This window comes from Canis lupus, chromosome 20, assembly GCF_003254725.2.
Source record: "Canis lupus dingo isolate Sandy chromosome 20, ASM325472v2, whole genome shotgun sequence".
Lineage (NCBI taxonomy): Eukaryota > Metazoa > Chordata > Mammalia > Carnivora > Canidae > Canis > Canis lupus.
This window is the reverse complement of record NC_064262.1, coordinates 49992516-50009505: the sequence shown is the minus strand read 5'-3', so window position 1 is coordinate 50009505 and position 16990 is coordinate 49992516. Positions and strand designations below refer to the sequence as shown.

The following is a 16990-nucleotide window of genomic DNA, read 5'->3' as shown; positions in this document are numbered from 1 at the left end:
AACCATGACAAACACCAAATATCTTCCCTATTATACCAAAGAAGGTCACAGCCCAAGGACACATACTCATTAAAATACTAAGTCCAAATCATATGACACAGAATACTTCCTCTCTGCCCAAAATATTCCACTACATCAGGAAGACTCCTGTTTGGAATAACCAGAAGAACTGTATATTTCATAACTTATTTAAGAAACCTCCATAAACCCTAAAGACAACATGGGTGACAAAAACAAGGACACCTGAGAATATTTTAGCCTCTGACAGCCAAAACAGATAGTAAACACAGCTTAAACCCTACTCAGATAAACATGAACCCTTACCCTAAAGCCCTATTTACCTCGGTTCCTTTTCCAAAGTCCATCATGTCTAGCATTAAACAAAAAGTTAAAAGGCATACAGAAAGACTTAAAAAACACATTTTCAGGGATCCCTGGGTGGCGCAGCGGTTTGGCGCCTGCCTTTGGCCCAGGGCGTGATCCTGGAGACCCGGGATCGAATCCCACATCGGGCTCCCGGTGCATGGAGCCTGCTTCTCCCTCTGCCTGTGTCTCTGCGCCTCTCTCTCTGTGACTATCATAAATAAATAAAAATTAAAAAAAAAAACACATTTTCAGGAAATAGGACAAGCAAAAGAACCTGGTTCCCACATAGCAATATGTTGCAATGATTGGACCGTAAATGTAAAGCAGCCATGATTAATAGCTAAGTGCTCTACAGCAATAGTGGATAAAATGCAAGAACAGATAAGTAATGTAAGAAGTAGAAACTCTAAGAATCAGAAGGAAAATGCAAGAAATAAAAAACCCAAAAGAATAGAACAGAAATGAATTCCTCTGGGGGGCTCATTGATAAAGTGGAAATGTGTGAGGAATCCATGAGCTCCTTGATACTGAAATAAAATTAAAAAGACCAGAAATCCAAGAACTTTGGGACAATTACAGAAGATATACACATAATGAAAATATATGAAGAAGAAAGGAGCAAATAAGTGAGGCAATAATGGACGAGATTTTCCCCAAAATTAATAATAGACACCAAACTACAGATATAGGAAACTCAAAAATCACCAATCAAGATTTAAAAAACAAGGGATGCCTGGATGGCTCAGTGGTCGAGTGTCTGCCTTTGGGTCAGGGCATGATCCTGGGATCAAGTCCTGCATCAGGCTCTGAGCAGGGAGCCTGCTTCTCCTTCTGCCTATGTCTCTGCCTCTCTGTGTCTCTCATGAATAAATAATTAAATCTGAAAAGAGAGAAAAAGAAAGAAACAAGGGGAAATAATTGAAATCCATGCAGCACAGCATTCAAACACAGCAGAATACACATTCTTCTCAAGTGCATGTGAAATGTTCACCAAAATAGGCCATATTCTGGGACATAAAACACAGCTTAAAAAATTTAAGGAAAAGAAATTATACAAAATATGTTTCCAGAGCACAATAGTATTAATCTAGAAATCAATAATAGAAAGATAGTTGGAAACCCCCCAAATACTTTGAGATTAAACAACACACTTCAGGGCAGCCCCAGTAGCTCAGCGGTTTACTGCTGCAGCCTTCAGCCCAGGGCCTGATCCTGGAGACCCGGGGTTGAGTCCCATGTCAGGCTCCCTATATGGAGCCTGTTTCTCCCTCTGCCTGTGTCTCTGCCTCTCTCTCTCTCATGAATAAGTGAAATTTTAAAAAATAAAAATAAAAAATAAACACACTTCTAAATTATGTATAGGTCAATAAGAGAATGATGTCATGGAGAAGGTGGAATAAAACTTTCCTACTAACATCTCCTCACATTGCACCGATTTTGACAACCACACAAGGATGAAAATATCTCTTGGAGAATTCAGTGGAGAATTTCTGGCACACAACTAGAGCAAAAAAACTGAGAGCAGACAGACTTGCAGATAGTAAGAGGAACAGTTCCATTTTACCTGCATCACCCCTCCCTCAAAGCAACACACCTCATCATTGAAACCCCTTCCTGAGTGTCCCTCAGTTTGGCCTGAGATTCCTTCCATAGAGAAAGTGAGAGCAAAGTGACTGAGCACCTGGCTTCCCCAGTGGTGTAGGACCCTGCACAAGAAGTTCATTGCTTTCTTCTCTAAGAATATGGAAGGGATCAGGATGGATGAGTGGCTGGAAGACTGATACTGGCAAATCTGCAGGACTCATACCATCCAGGGCTTAGAAATTTTAAAAAGGGCTGCAGATCCTACTGTCTCTACAAACACCATCAGGAGGCCTACTCACCAGCTGCTGGGACATTTCCAACTGGCTTATGGGTGTGCCTGATGCTCCATATGCTTCAACCCCCACCTTGTGGTCTGGCTCCCTGCATACTCTGAGATGATGAGCACAGATGTCTGAGGCAGATGTCTTCCAAACATGTACATTCAACTAGTTTGACTTGGTGGAATTGGGAGAAGACACAGACACTTGAGTATTTCAGGGGACAACCTTAGGGAGAAAAATGAGAAGCTCTAAGCATCCAGGCTGGCTTTGAAAGACCGAGAGAAGGCATATAGCCTCAAGAATTTCTCCCAAAGAGGCAAAAGAGGCATGATGTGGGTGTATCCATAGAAAAAATCTGAGACAGCCTCAGAATATCTAGTTGGGCTGAATAGAGAGGGCGTTTCTCTCCCAAACTCAGTCAGTAAATACTGTGAGTGCCGTTTCTTCAAATGTAAAGACAGCAATACAAAACTTCAAGAAACACAAAACAACAAGGAAAAATGATACCACAAAGGAACACAATAATTTTTCAGTAACCAATCCCACAGAAATGAAGATCTACAGGAGGTGGGGGGGTATGGAGTAAATGGATGACAGGCATTAAGGAGAGCACATGATGAGATGAGCACTGGGTGTTATACTATATTTTGGCAAACTGAATTTAAATTTAAAAAAAAAAAGAAAAGAATGGAGATCTACAAATTGTCCAGACACAGAGCTCATAATAACAGTTAGAAGAAAAATCAATGAAATCCATGAGAGCACAGATGTCAATTCAATGAAATTAGGAAAACAATACAAGAGCAAAATGGAGTTCAACAGATAAAAATCATAAAGAAACAAATTCTGGAGCTGAAGAATACAATGACTGAAATAAGATATGCAGTAGATAACTTCGAGAGCTAATTTGGTTAAGCAGAAGAAAGAATCTGTGAGATTCTAGACAGATCATTTGAAATTACAGAGTTAGAGGAATAAAAATAAAAAGAGTTAAAAGAAATGAAGAGAGCTTATAAGACTGATGGGATACCATCAAGTGAAATATCATATGCAATATGGAAGTCCTGAAAGGAAAAGAGAGAAAGAGAGGGGTAGAAAGCTTATTTAAAGAAATAATGGCTGGGATCCCACTCAAGATGGTAGAGTAGGAGGATCCTGAGTTCACCTCTTCCATAAACATGCCGAGGCTGCAACTACATGGAGAGCAAGTATATACTCTCTGAGAAAAACCTGAGGACTAGCAGAACAGCACTTCCACAACTAAAGCTATAAAGAAAAAGCTACATCAAGATAGGTACAAGAGGTTGAGATGTAGTCCCCCTGGTGTGGGGACCCACAACTGGGAAAATTATCACAGGCACAAATGCCCACCTTGAGGAGGAAAGGGTTCAAGCCCCATATCAGGCACCCTCCACTCTGGGGAGGGGCACCAGGAATATGAGCCTCCTTCATGTCTGGCTTTGAAAATCAGTAGGTCTTGGGGTGCCTGGGTGGCTCAGTGGTTCAGTGGTTGAGCGTCTGCCTTTGGCTCAGGGCGTGATCCTGGGGTCCTGGGATGTCCCCAAGTCCCACATTGGGCTACCTGCAGGGGCCTGCTTCTCCCTCTGCCTGTGTCTCTGCCTCTCTCTGTGTGTGTCTCTCATGAATAAATAAATAAAATCTTTAAAACAAAAAGGATGCCTGGGTGGCTCAGTGGTTGAGTGTCTGCCTTTGGCTCAGGGCATGATCCCAGGGTCTTCCCACAAGCATGCCTGCATCAGTCATGGCCCATCCACAACAGAAGGGCATGGGCAGCCCGCACAGGTAACACTACTGAAGAGTCTGGTTCTGATAACTAGAACAAAAAAAATAGGGTAATTGCACTCCTGGACCCTAGAAGATGCCTTCTACATAGGATCATTCCTTCAACAGCAGGAGACAGCTGATCTACCTAATATATAGAAACAAACACAGAGAGCCAGGCAAAATAAGAAGATAGAAGAAGTTCTAAATGAAAGAACAAGACAAAATCCCAGGAAAAGAAATAAGTGAAATGGAGATAATCTACCTGATAAAAAGTTCAAAGTAATGGTCAAATACTCACCAAACTCAGGAGAAGAATATATGAACACAGTGAGATCTTTAACAAAGAGAATATATTAAAAATGAACCAATCAGTGCTGAAGAATACAAACAGGAAATGAAAAATACATGAGGGAATTGACAGCAGATTAAAGGATGCAAAAAAACAGATCAACAATGTGGAAGACAGGTTAGTGAAAATCATCCAAACTGAACAGCAAAAAGGAGAAAGAATAATAGAAATGAGGATATTTTGAGGGACCTCTGAGACAACATCGAACATGCTAACATTCACATTACAGGGAACCCAGAAGGAGAAGAGATGGAAAGGGGGAAAAAAAAAAAAAAACCATATTGGAAGAAATAATGGCTGAAAACTTCCCTATCCTGGGGAAGAAAACAGACATTAAGGTCTAGAAAGCACACAGAGCCCTAAACAAGATGAACCCACAGAAGCCCACAGAAAGACACATATTAAGACATCAAAAATTAAAAAGAAAAAAAATCTTAAAAGCAGTAATAGAAAAGCAACTAGTTACAGGAACATCTGGGTGGCTCAGTGGTTGAGTATCTGGTTTTGGCTCAGGTCGTGATCCCAGAGTCCTGGGATCAAATCCTGCATCAGACTCCTCACAGGGAGCCTGCTTCTGCTTCTGCCTGTGTATCTGCCTCTCTCTCTCTCTCTCTCATGGATAAATTTTTTTAAATCTTAAAAAAAAAAAACAAAGGGCAACTAGTTACATATAAGGGAACACCCATAAGACCATAGGCTGATTTTTCAGCAGAAACTCAGGCCAGGGCAGCCCAGCTGGCTCAGTGGTTTAGTGCCGCCTTCAGCCCAGGGCCTGATCCTGGAGACCTGGGATCAAGTCCCACGTTGGGCTCCCTGCATGGAGCCTGTTTCTCCCTCTGCTAGTGTCTCTGCCTCTCTCTCTCTCTCTCTCTCTCTGTCTCTCATGAATAAATAAATAAAATCTTAAGAAAAAAAAAAAAGAAAGAAACTTAGCAGGCCAGAAGAAAGTGGCATTATATGTTCAGAGTGCTAAAAGGAAAATAAAAACCCTATAAGCAAGAATATTCTACACAGGAAGATTATCATTCATAATTAAAGGAAAGATAAAAAGTTTTGCAGACAAAAGTTAATAGCCCTCTAAACTGGTATTACAAAATGATAAAGGAACTTCTTTTAGTTATGGCCTTTTCGTGCCCACTTACACTTAAAAAATTACAAAAGAAAAAATCTAACTGGTAAAAGCAAACATAAAGATAGTGGATTAACCACTTAATGGTTCACTAATATCCTTCACTAATATGAAGGATAAGAAACAAAAGTATTAATATCAAATGTATCTACAATAATTATTTAAAGGATACACAAAATAAAAAGATGTAAAATGTGACATCAAATACATAAAACATAAAGGGAGGGGGAACATAGTGCCTTTAGAATGGGCTTGAATTTAAGTTAACATCAAAAATAGACTTCTATATACCCAGGGTGTTATATATAACTCTCATGGTAACCACAAAACAAAACCTATAATAGATATACAAAAAATTAGGAGAAAGGAATCCAAGAATAACAGTAAAGGAGTTATCAAATTACAAAGGAAAAAAGCAAGAGAATAAAGGAACAGATAAGAACTATAAAAACAACCAGAAAACAATAAATGAAATGGTAATAGGTATGTACCCATCAACAATTACTCTAAGGGTCCTTGGGTGGTTGCGTTGGTTAAGTGTCTGCCTTTGGCTCAGGTCATGATCCCAGGGTCCTGAGATCAAGTCCAATATTGGCCTCCCTGCTCAGTGGGAAGCCTGCTTCTCCCTTTCCCTCTACTTCTCTCTCTCTGTTTCTCATTAATGAATAAAACAACAATTACTCTAAATATAAATGAACTAAATGTTCCAATAAAAAAACACAGGTTGGTTGAATGAATTAAAAAAAAAAAAAGCCCCGGGGATCCCCAGGTGCCTCAGAGGTTTAGCACCTGCCTTTGGCCCAGGGTGCGATCCTGGAGTCCCGGGATCGAGTCCCATGTTGGGCTCCCGACATGGAGCCTGCTTCTCCCTCCTCCTGTGTCTCTGCCTGCCTGCCTGCCTCTCTCTCTCTCTCTCTCTCTCCCCGTCTACCATAAATAAATAAAAATAAATAAATCTTAAAAAAAAAAGCCCCATCTATATGCTGCCTGCAAGAGATTTACTTTAGACCTTAAGCCACATAAAAATTTAAAGTGAAAGCATGGAAAAAGATATTCTATGCAAATGGAAATGAAACAAATGCTAAGGTAGCAATAAATAGATCTTTCTAAAAAATCAAATCTTTAAACAAAAAGTTGGTTTGACCAGTTTCATACTTCCACATTTTTTTCATGTTGCTAATTAGCATCCATTCATTTATCCTTGAAGAACTTCCTTTTTTTGTGTTTAAAGATTTTATTTATTTACTCATGAGAGACACAAGGAGAGAGAGAGAGAGAGAGGCAGAGACACAGGCAGAGGGAGAAGCAAGCTCCATTCCATGCAGGGAGCCTGACATGGGACTTGATCCTAGGTCTCCAGGACCACACCCTGGGCCGAAGGCAGTGCTAAACTGATGAGCCACCCTGGCTGCCCTTACTCTTTTTTTTTATTTTTTTTTTTAAGATTTAATAAAATCCTCCTATGTCAGGTCTACTGGTGATTAAACTCCCTCAATAATTGTTTGTCTGGGAAAGTCTTTATTTTTCCTTCATTTCTAAAGGACAGCTTTATTAGAAAAAGCATTCTTGGTTGACTGTGTTTTTCTTTCAGCACTTTGAATATAGCATCCAATTCTGTTCTGGCTTGTAAGTAAGGTTTCTGCTGAGTAATCCATTGATAATCTAGCTGGGATTCCTTTGTATGTGATGTGTCACTTTCTTCTTGCTACTTTCAAAACTCTGTCTTTGATTTTTGATGATTTGATTATAATGTGTTTATGAAGTCTTCTTTGGGTTGACTCTGGTGCCATTTGACTTCATTTCCTTGGGTCTATATCTCCAACCACTATTTCGGTTTTCTCGCTTTATTTAAGTATAGATGTGTTAATTAGCTTGATTGAGGTAATCATTTCATAACGTATGTATCATCACATTAAATAGGTGCAAATTTTATTTGCCAATTATGTCATAATAAAGCTAGGAAAAGAGAAGCTGTCACAAAAATAGAAGTATATTATTTTGCTATTTTTAAAAAAATATTTTATTTATTTATTCATGAGAGACACAGAGAGAGAGAGAAGCAGAAAACATAGGCAGAGGGAGAAGCAGGCTCTCTGCAGGGAGCCCAACGTGGAACTCGATCCCAGATCCTGGGATCATGCCCTGAGCCAAAGGCAGATGCTCAACTGCTGAGCCACCCAGGCTGTCCAATTTTGCTATTTTTAACGCAATTAATAGAACTGGAAGCAATTTTTGTAATGCAATATTCTGTTTCCATGACAATTATCATCAAGGGAACAGAATCTCAGATGGGAGCTTCTCTGATTCTTATTTAAAAATTGTGTAAGTTGCAGCTTAATTGTTCATTTTTCCTACTATCTTTCTAATTTATCAAAAAGTTTTAAAATAAAAAAATAAAAAAAAAAAAGTTTTAAAATAATATCACTGACTGATGTTTGTTAGTTTGAGATGTCTTGGTTATGTTTGGGTCCCACGTTTTATCAAGGATGTCCCAGTTAAGTGATAAAAAGCAGCAAATCTCACTGAGCTCCATCACATATGAATGTAGTGATGTCATCCAAAAAGATTTTAAAAAAACAAACCAACCTCTCTACTGTAGTTCACTCAGCCAAGGAGATCCCCAAGGAGCCAAGGGAGAGATGTGAGAGGGGTGACCTCTTCCAGAGCAATGGCGCCCAGTATGGCACTGAGGAGAGGGGAGGCCACCCCTTCCTGCAGTGGGATGTGCCAGAGGACTCAGGTGTGGTTCCACTATGTCTCAAGGAGGTCCCAGTAGTTGTGCTGAGCTCATGGGCTGCTATTTCCAGGACCCAAAGTATAATGTGTAACCAGATGGAAGGTCACATGCTCAGGGCCTGGGAGAACCTCTACTTTCAGGAAAGCCCAGTACCTAGTGCTGCGCAGTAGTGTCAAGGCTCCTGGGGGTACCCAGTAAAGGTGAATCGTGTCCCCCAAGGTGAAGGCAACTGTGCTATGAGGCTGTGGAGACAGGCACTGAACAGAACAGACCCCACCAAATCTATGATGGCAGGATATTTACCAGGTGCCGACTGGGTTGTCAGTAATTCCAGTAATCTTGGGGACTGGGAAGAGGGGCTTGTTTGGTGTGACCACAACCTCATAATTGTGGCAATCCACTCTGAGGTGTCATCCATTCTTTCCAGGTTTAAGAACAGGCTGACCTTGGCTGTTAAAAGGAGAAGCTCTGGTGATAATCACTTCTTCCTAATAGGTATGGTACAATAGTTTTCAATCGTGGAAAGCCAGGTTTCATTTAACTGGGTCTGATTATAGTAATTTAGCGGGGGGGGGGGGGTGCTGGGGAAGGTTGGGGTATTTTCAAGAAATTTTGGAAGTGCCAAAGATTTCATTTAAAATTTTAATTCACGATTCATTGGTTCAGAACTTCTTTGTGTGGTGTAGGATATTTCAGGACAGTGTATTATGACCATGGGGAATTTAGGCCAGACAATAGTTTTCTGATGATTAGGGCAAGTCATACCCCTTTGCCTCCTGTTTTATATTGAGTAACTCCCCAAAGATGATCGAGGTATCTTGCTAAAACTTAGTGGGGGTCCCCAGGTATAACTCCAAGTTGAACGCTAGTATTGATTATTGGCATGAAGATTCCTAAATTAATACATTACAGTGGATGGCAAGATTAACTCAGAACCTATATTGTAGAACCTATATTGTAGAACCACAAAGGCCAGGCAGTGTACTTTTATCCTTTTCTTTGTATAAATTCTTTTACTCTATGTTGGGTTTCCAATTGGTCAAATTTTAGACCTTGGTTTCAATACTTTTTCTTTTGCTTCCTTCTCAGTCTTGGTTTTTTCCATCACTGGATGTACTTCAGGGGAGGAGGTGTCCTCTCTAACCCAGTATTGATACATTTCTTTCCTTCAGGGTCTCAAAACAGCGCCATCAGGGTTAGGAGCTTCCCCCATGACAACTGATTGCTCCATAGGGTTCAAGGATCCTGGACTTAAGTCACATTTGAACTAATTCCTTTGCTGTGCCACAGGGGGACCATGAATGTCATCCCCTAAACTGGAGGCTGAGGCTCTTTGCTGTAGTAGAGGCAGGGGTAGCAACAGAGGGACCTAAGGGTCCTGGTGAGCCCTCTGGGGCCAGGGGTCTGGACTCAGCCCACCACCTGCTAGCTGCCTCTCACTCTCTCTTCTCTTTCTCTGATTAAATGGCTGCTCTCTCAGGAGTGACCACCTGATGGACCCCTCTCTTGCACAGGGTATAGTCCTCACCCCCAGGTGTGTCAGAGAAAACCAGCAAAGACATCAACCCAGGACCACTCTGAGAAGAGCTCCAGTCCTACCCTCATCACACTCCTACTCCCACATGCCTAGGAATTCTAAGTGCCAACTCTGGAGGCTGAACACAGAACTGAGGCTTGGGAGGGTCACCAGTGTGACACGGGGCAGCAAAGGTCACACCAGTAGCCCCCTACTACATGCTGCCATCAGGCATCAGAGCAGGTGAGCAAATCAGAGCAAGAGAAGTAGACCTACAGGTGGTGATCACATCTAGACATGCTGCTCATGGAGCCAATTATTATGGCCACCTGCAGATGGATATATGGTTCCCACGTTAAGAATGACACCCATGTGGCACATATGCACACAGACAAACACACTCTGACAGAGTAGGGGAAAGCTTAGGACCAACATAATAGATCTCTGGGGGAAGGAAGGGTGAGCCTCTCAAACAGCTCTGAAATGGCTTCAGAAAGCAAGGAGAGGGAGCCATCTGGTTGGGCTTTCGCTGTGGTTGGGGGGTTAGGCTGAAGCAGAAATTCTGCACACAGGCAGGGGTTTGTGTTTGAATCTGAAGTCAGTGCCAGAGGAAGGAGCTTGCAGACTTTCTTATCAGCCTTCCAGGCTGGGGGCACAGTTCAGAGGCAGAGGGCAGGCTTAAACTGTGAGCAAACAGCCAAAAATGTGAGTCCAACTGCTCATTACAAGGATAAACACAGATAAGAAAAAAATGCCTTTGCAATGGTTTTTATATAAGAAAATCATAACAGAAGTTTCAAGAAACGATCAACACTGTGTTTGAGGGGGGCTGGGATAACCATGCAGGAGGGGACTAGGATATGTGGCCAGCAAGTTTCTTAGCTTAGACTTTCCTACCTAACAGATTTATTTAAAATAGAGAAGTTTATATATACCATAATTTACTATTTCCTTTTTCTTTACCTATAACACTTGTACACTGGAAACTATTCTAAGATTGAATTTCTTTCAACACTAACATTTACAAAAGTGTACACCATACAAAAAAACATTTTCAAATCCCCAAGTAAAAGAACACATGGCATTGTAAGCAGACAGCTATGAGTCTCCAGCAAAAGAAAGAGAAGACACAGTTTTAATGACATGAAACAAATGATCTTAGGCCCCTCACTATCCTCTGTGATCTATGCTTTACCAGCCGTACTTGCCCTAGGACACCTCTGGCTGAACTTCTAGGAGGTGTTACAACAAAGAAATCCAAAGACTTCAGCAGTTAAGGGTTTTAAGGCAAGAGAAGGAATGCAAAAACTAACAGTCTCTACCCGGCCAGGAAATAGCCTGAGTTGGAGGCAATAAATCAATGGTAAAACCAGTGCTGTTTCAAAAGTAGACTGACCTCATGCACATTTCTGAGTTGTTTTCACAGGATTCAAACTGTGCCCCATAGCATTAATGAGGGTAAAAGGGTCACCAGCAAGACCCCCTCTGAACCCCACTGCCTTCCTCAGAGGAAGGTTAACTTTATCTTTTAAGGCAAACAAGAGGAAGAGCTCCAGGGGCCTACAGAATTTGCGATTGACACCTGGGCAGCTGGACCATGGAGTGTCCAACAATTACCTCTACTTCATTATAATGTTAAAATCTCCACCCAAGGGGCACCTGGGTGGCTCAGTCCCTTAAGCGACCAACTCTTATGTTCAGCTCAGGTCTTGATTTCAGGCCTAAGTTCAAGCCCTGCTTTGGGCTCCATGCTGGGTGTGGAGCCTATTTAAAAAAAAAAAAAAATTAAGAAACCACCCAGAAGGAGCACAAACCTCATTACCGTACACTGTATGTACAATCGTGTTTCCTTAGGACACATGTGCAGCCTTCAGGCACCTGGGTGGCTCGGTTGGTTAAGCAGTGGACTCTTGGTTTAAGCTTCAGTGATGATCTCAGGGTCCTGAGATGGAGTCCTGCATTGGGCTCAGTGGGGAATCTGCTGGAGGATTCTCTCCTTGCATTCGTGCCCCCGTCTCTAAAACAAATAAATAAATCTTTTAAAAAGAGAGAGAGAGAGAGAGAGAGAGAGAGAGAGAGACGCATCCGAAACCTTATTCCCACCTCTCCATATGAGGAAAGAATTACCCTTTCTGGATATACATCCTAATGCTAAAAAAAGGAACCCACTCACCCCTGCTCCAGTAGTCAAGGCTTTGGAAATTATTCCCTGTGATCTCCTTATTTACCACAAATAGTTTCCCTTGTGTGATAACTCCCCCTGGCGCAGTCTCTACTGTAACTCACCAAGGAGCAAATTCCCATTAGTTCAGTTATAGCATCACTGATGAGAAAGTTAAAGGTAAGCTGAGGGCAAAACATGAGCTGACACCCCGAAACCACCCCCCTTAAGGCGAGATATACATATCACATTCCTCAGGCACTAAAACTGCCTAAGAACAAAGGCAGGGGAAAAATAAATGGTCAGCTGATAAAGATCGCAGTCAAGTAGGACCCAAAACACCAGTCTAGTTTGTAATTATCTTAATGATTTACCAGAAAAACACAATCTTAATGATAGGCTACCAGGAACCTATAGACTCAATTACCTGAAGCCCTAATATCACCTTCACCTCCATAGGATAGAAAACCCTATATGATCAGTCATTCCTCACAATCAAATGCAGCACTCTGCCCATGGGTCCTGTCCCTGTGCCTTTTTGTTATAAAACGTCCCAAGAATTCTTTCTTGACCGTCGTGCTTGACAATCTCCCATCAACAGTTTGTCCTTTGCCTAACCCACACTTAGGATATTTCCAGGAATAAGTAGCATTTTCTAATGCTTTTAGGAGTTTGAGTGTAGCTCCTTCAATGCATTGGATTTTAAAAGATTTACAGAAGCTTTGGGCCATTTTCCTCCCATCAATTAAAATAGGAATTCCAGGGACACCTGGGTGGCTCAGCAGTTAAGTGCCTGTCTTTGGCTCAGGGCCTGATCCTGGAGTCTCAGGATCGAGTCCCGCATCAGGCTCCCTGAATGGAGCCTGCTTCTCCCTCTGCCTATGTCTCTGCCTCTTCCTCTCTCTCATGAATAAATAAATTTAAAAATCTTAATTAAAAAAAATAGGAATTCCATTGCTCTAGCCTGTTGAATGTCAATGTTCTCTAGGGACACATACAAACAAAAACTGATCCAAAATGAAAAATGACCTGAGAGCTTAACCATGTTCATTTTACATCTTGAAGTTCACCCAACATATCACTGATTCTACTCGGTTTCCAGAATTTTCTAGCTTTCCTCACACCTTATCGTCAATCAACTTACAGTTTAGGAACCCAAGTACTGGGGGGAACCAGAGCCAAAGGGCTGCCCTCATCAATCAATAAAGAATTCAAAGGAAAGAAACCCTGGACGCAGCACAGATGAGCAGCCTGCTTCCGGAACCCAGGACAGAAGAAAAGCCACATTCAGAAGGTTCCACATTCTAGACTCTCCTGGTGGAGACTGAAGTCCTGGAGTGGCTCAGTCCCTGGTGAAGGAGGGTAGGGACCTGAGCAGTCACAGGAATGACCTCTGGGATCCCCACACACCCTCCCCTCCCTGGAGCATGATGGATCTGCTCCCTCCCTCCCTCAGGCTCCCGGTCTAATGCGTGAGGAAATTCTCAGCAGGATTCAATTCAAGGTAACCAAAAAACCCAACCCAACCCCCCCCCCCCCCCCCCCCGCCAGTCACTGACCCTAATCCAGGACACAGAACTTGACTTTCCCAGACTTTCTCAATGTAAACAGTTTACAGTCTGAATACACCTACACTGTGGATACAAAATTCCAATGTATGTTTAGAGCCCTTCCATCCCCAGCTTTCCAGGGCTCTGTACTTTCAGTGTAAAGGGCTCCTTCTCAGGTGTGTGTGTGAGTAGGTAAGATACCTGTAGGGGAAGTCCCACAGAAAGAACTTGGCCTTGAAGTACTTCGCAGTCTCCAAATGGGGGCCTTTAGAGATACTGAGTGCATACCTCTGACCCCACTAGAGTTGCTCTACACCACCACTGATATTTTAAGTAACACAAACTCCGTGTATGAACAATCCAACAAAATCCCTCAAACCTGGGGGGCCTATGTGGCTCCTCAGTTGAGCTGCTGACTCTTGATTATGTCTAGGGTCATGATCTCAGGTCATGAGATTGAGCACCCCCCCCAATCTGGCTCTGCATTTAGCGGGGGCCTGCTTGTCCCTCACCCTTTGCTCCTCCCCTTCTCTCTCTCTCTCTCAAATAAATAAATAAATAAGTAAAATCTTAAAAAAAAAAAATCAATCCCAGCGATTATGTAAAAGGAAGGAAGACAACTGTATTTTTTAACAAGAAAACACAAGTATCTCTTGTTTTCAGAAAATGATGTTAATTATTATTTGTATGCCAGGAAACTGTTTTATAAACAATCACACTTGAACACTCTGGTGTGGCAAGTCTAAGCTCTGGAATTTCATTTTACATCACCCAAAAGTAAGGAACAGATCTCAGAAACATCCTGCCAGGGGAAGAAAAAGGGAAACAAAAAACTTTAGCATATGCAATGTAACACTTTTTTTTTTTTTTTTTGCCCCAGAATTCTCCTCTTTCTTGCCGCTTTGGAAATACACTGTTTTTCAAGACCTATGGATTAAATACATTTTACATTTATTGCAAAACTGACTTTAAAAGAGGGAATACATGTTTTCAACGTGACAAACCCACGAAGGCACAAGTGATCTCAGGACAGATCACTCAGGAAAGCTCCAAAGGATGTTCAAAGTTCCACAGGATGTCTGTGCCCAGGAAAGATCCTGGGGAGAGGGGCACAATGATTTCACACAACCTTGTTCCAGGTGGTTATTCTCTGCTTCTTCTCATGTAAAATATCCACGAATAAAAAATAAGCCTTTTAAAACGAGCCATCCATTGACTGTGGATAAATGATACACAATTACAACACTGTGTCTGTTTGAAATGCACCATGGAGGACAAATCATCGCTGATGCTGTAAATCCGAGAGGGGAATCTGCGTCTGGGGAGGCGGGGCGGGATCTGGAAACAAGCATTTATTGCCAGTCCCAGGAAAGGACGGGCTGGGACACAGGATCGTGGATTTGAGACTCTGCTTCCCGAACATCTAGAACACTCAGGAGAAAAGGGGCGCCCCCAGGAGAATGGAGAGACTGGGGACCCCACAGACCACAGCACCTCCTGCGCACGAACCCGGGAGACCGAGTCACGACTGTCCCCTGACGACCCTCCCCGTGGTCACCGCACCATCGGGGAGACGCGGCCGCGCGCAGGGACCAGACAGGACGCCGGGGTCCCAGCTGCCGGCCCAGCCCGCACGCGGCGCGCCGGAGGGGACTGAGGTCAGAGCGGCGTCCCCGGGTACTCGGAAGCTCCCGAGGAGGGTCGGGTCCCGCCACCGCGCGTCGCCAGCCCCTCCGCCCGTCCTGGCACCCCCGGCCCCGCACACTCACCGCTTCCCGGCTTCTCAGTCCGCGGGCGTCGTCCCTATGGTGCCGGCAGCAGGTGCATCAATCTGCGCGACTGATGCTCCAGCAGAACCACCAGAGACCGTTACGCGCAGGTGAGATGCGATCGCAAGGCCACCGGCGTCCACACGGCTGCCGAGCGTCGCCACGCCCACCAGCCCCTGCGGCTGCCCCTGATTGGACAGCTCGCAAGGGACCCGCCCCTCTGCTCCTGAGTGACAACAGGAGGTCCGATTGCTTAGTAGAACCCGTCTCTGCGGGTGTCGGTTCCTTGGACGTTTGGGCCAATATTTAGACAAAATTTGGTCCAGGCCATAAAGGAACAGTGGCGTCTTCCTGCAGCTCCTTCTAGATGTGGGGACACAAGTGTGCGCAGGGAGATCCAGAGTCGGTTCCAGTGGAGGGATGCTCTTGTTCAGAGCAAGAGGGGCACCTGACCAGGCTAGGGCAGCAGGGGCCAGGGGGTGTTCAGGGGTTGGCACGAGTCTGCGAAGCCACTCAGGGAGCTATGATTCTTGTTTACAGACACACTTAAAATTTACCTCCTCCCGTGGTGCCTGGGTGGCTCAGTTGGTGGGATCCAGCCCCGCTTTGGGCTCCCTGCTCAGCGAGGAATCTGCTTCTCCCTCTCTCCCTCTCCTCCTCCCCACTGCTGGTGCTCTGTCTCTCTGAAATAAATAAAATCTTAACAAAAATTTTACCTCACCGTATACAATAAAGATTGGCTCCATATTGATCTTTAACTGTCATCAGCGTTGAGGCTCCACCCATCCTTTCTCCACCTGCAGGCAGTGGTACTTCAGCTAAAGACTTCCACGTTCTCCCAAGCACTTGGTTGTTGTGGAAGTTTGAATGCTGAAGCCTGAGCCTCAGCTCAGGGACCCTTCTCCCCCAACCATTAGCTGTGAGGTATGTTCGTTAAAACTCTTAGGTGCTGGAGCACCTGGGTGGCTCAGTGGTACAGCGTCCCCCTTTGACTCAAGTCTTGATCCCAGGATCCTGGGATCGAGTCCTCATCAGGCACCCCCAGGGAGCCTGCTTCTCCCCATGCTTATATCTCTGCCTCTTTCTGTGTCTCTTATGAATAAAATAAATAAAATCTTTAAAAAAAAAAACACCTCTCAGGTGTCCATTTTACACTAGAAGGAAATCCAGCTCTTGAGTGTGTGCCTAAATATTTAAAAATGTAAACTTTATGATATCCCTAGGGCAACTGAATTCCTACTTTCACCAATGTTAGAAAAAATAAAATGTTAGGTAATGTATGTCGTACTTGAAAACTCGTACTCTACTAAACACATTAGTTCAAAACTCAGAGCACATATTTAATTGAGGTATTTAATTATTTTACTTTATTGAGATATACATGCTATACAACAGATTTCTTTAATGTGTACAACTCAATGGTTTTCAATATATTGACCAATACAGCCTATTAGCACCACAATTTTTGAACATGTAGCATGGGTCAGAATTTCCTTTTTTAAGGTTGAATAACATAACATACATGTATGTATGCACTCCCCTTTGCTTATCCATTCATCATTTGATGTACATTGGGTTCACATCCACCATTATTTGTTGTGAACATAGGTTTATATCTCTTTGAGACTCTGCTTTTAACTGTTTTGGGTATACATCCAGAAATTAAATTGCTGCATTATATGGTTATTCTGTTCTTAGTTTTTTGAAAAATCACTATACCTACAAAGGCAGGACTGTCTGTATCATGCCTACTGTTTACATTC

General features: G+C 43.1%; 1 protein-coding gene across 16 annotated transcripts in view; it reads left to right on the top strand.

The window, feature by feature from the left end:
* Positions 1-16990, top strand: part of LOC112666555 (uncharacterized) — a 36236-nt gene that overhangs the window by 3331 nt on the left and 15915 nt on the right. For 3 of the 16 annotated variants that reach the window (XM_049098467.1, XM_049098465.1, XM_049098461.1), the window contains exons 2-4: positions 8659-8726; positions 9746-9990; positions 14339-15337. In XM_049098467.1, coding sequence (XP_048954424.1) covers positions 14919-15337 — 419 coding nt within the window. In that variant the 5' untranslated portion in view covers positions 8659-8726; positions 9746-9990; positions 14339-14918. Of the gene's footprint in view, positions 1-8658; positions 8727-9711; positions 9991-13010; positions 13413-14338; positions 15338-16990 lie in introns of those variants that run through there. The other 13 variants (XM_049098471.1, XM_049098468.1, XM_049098463.1 and 10 more) reach the window with 8 other exon arrangements.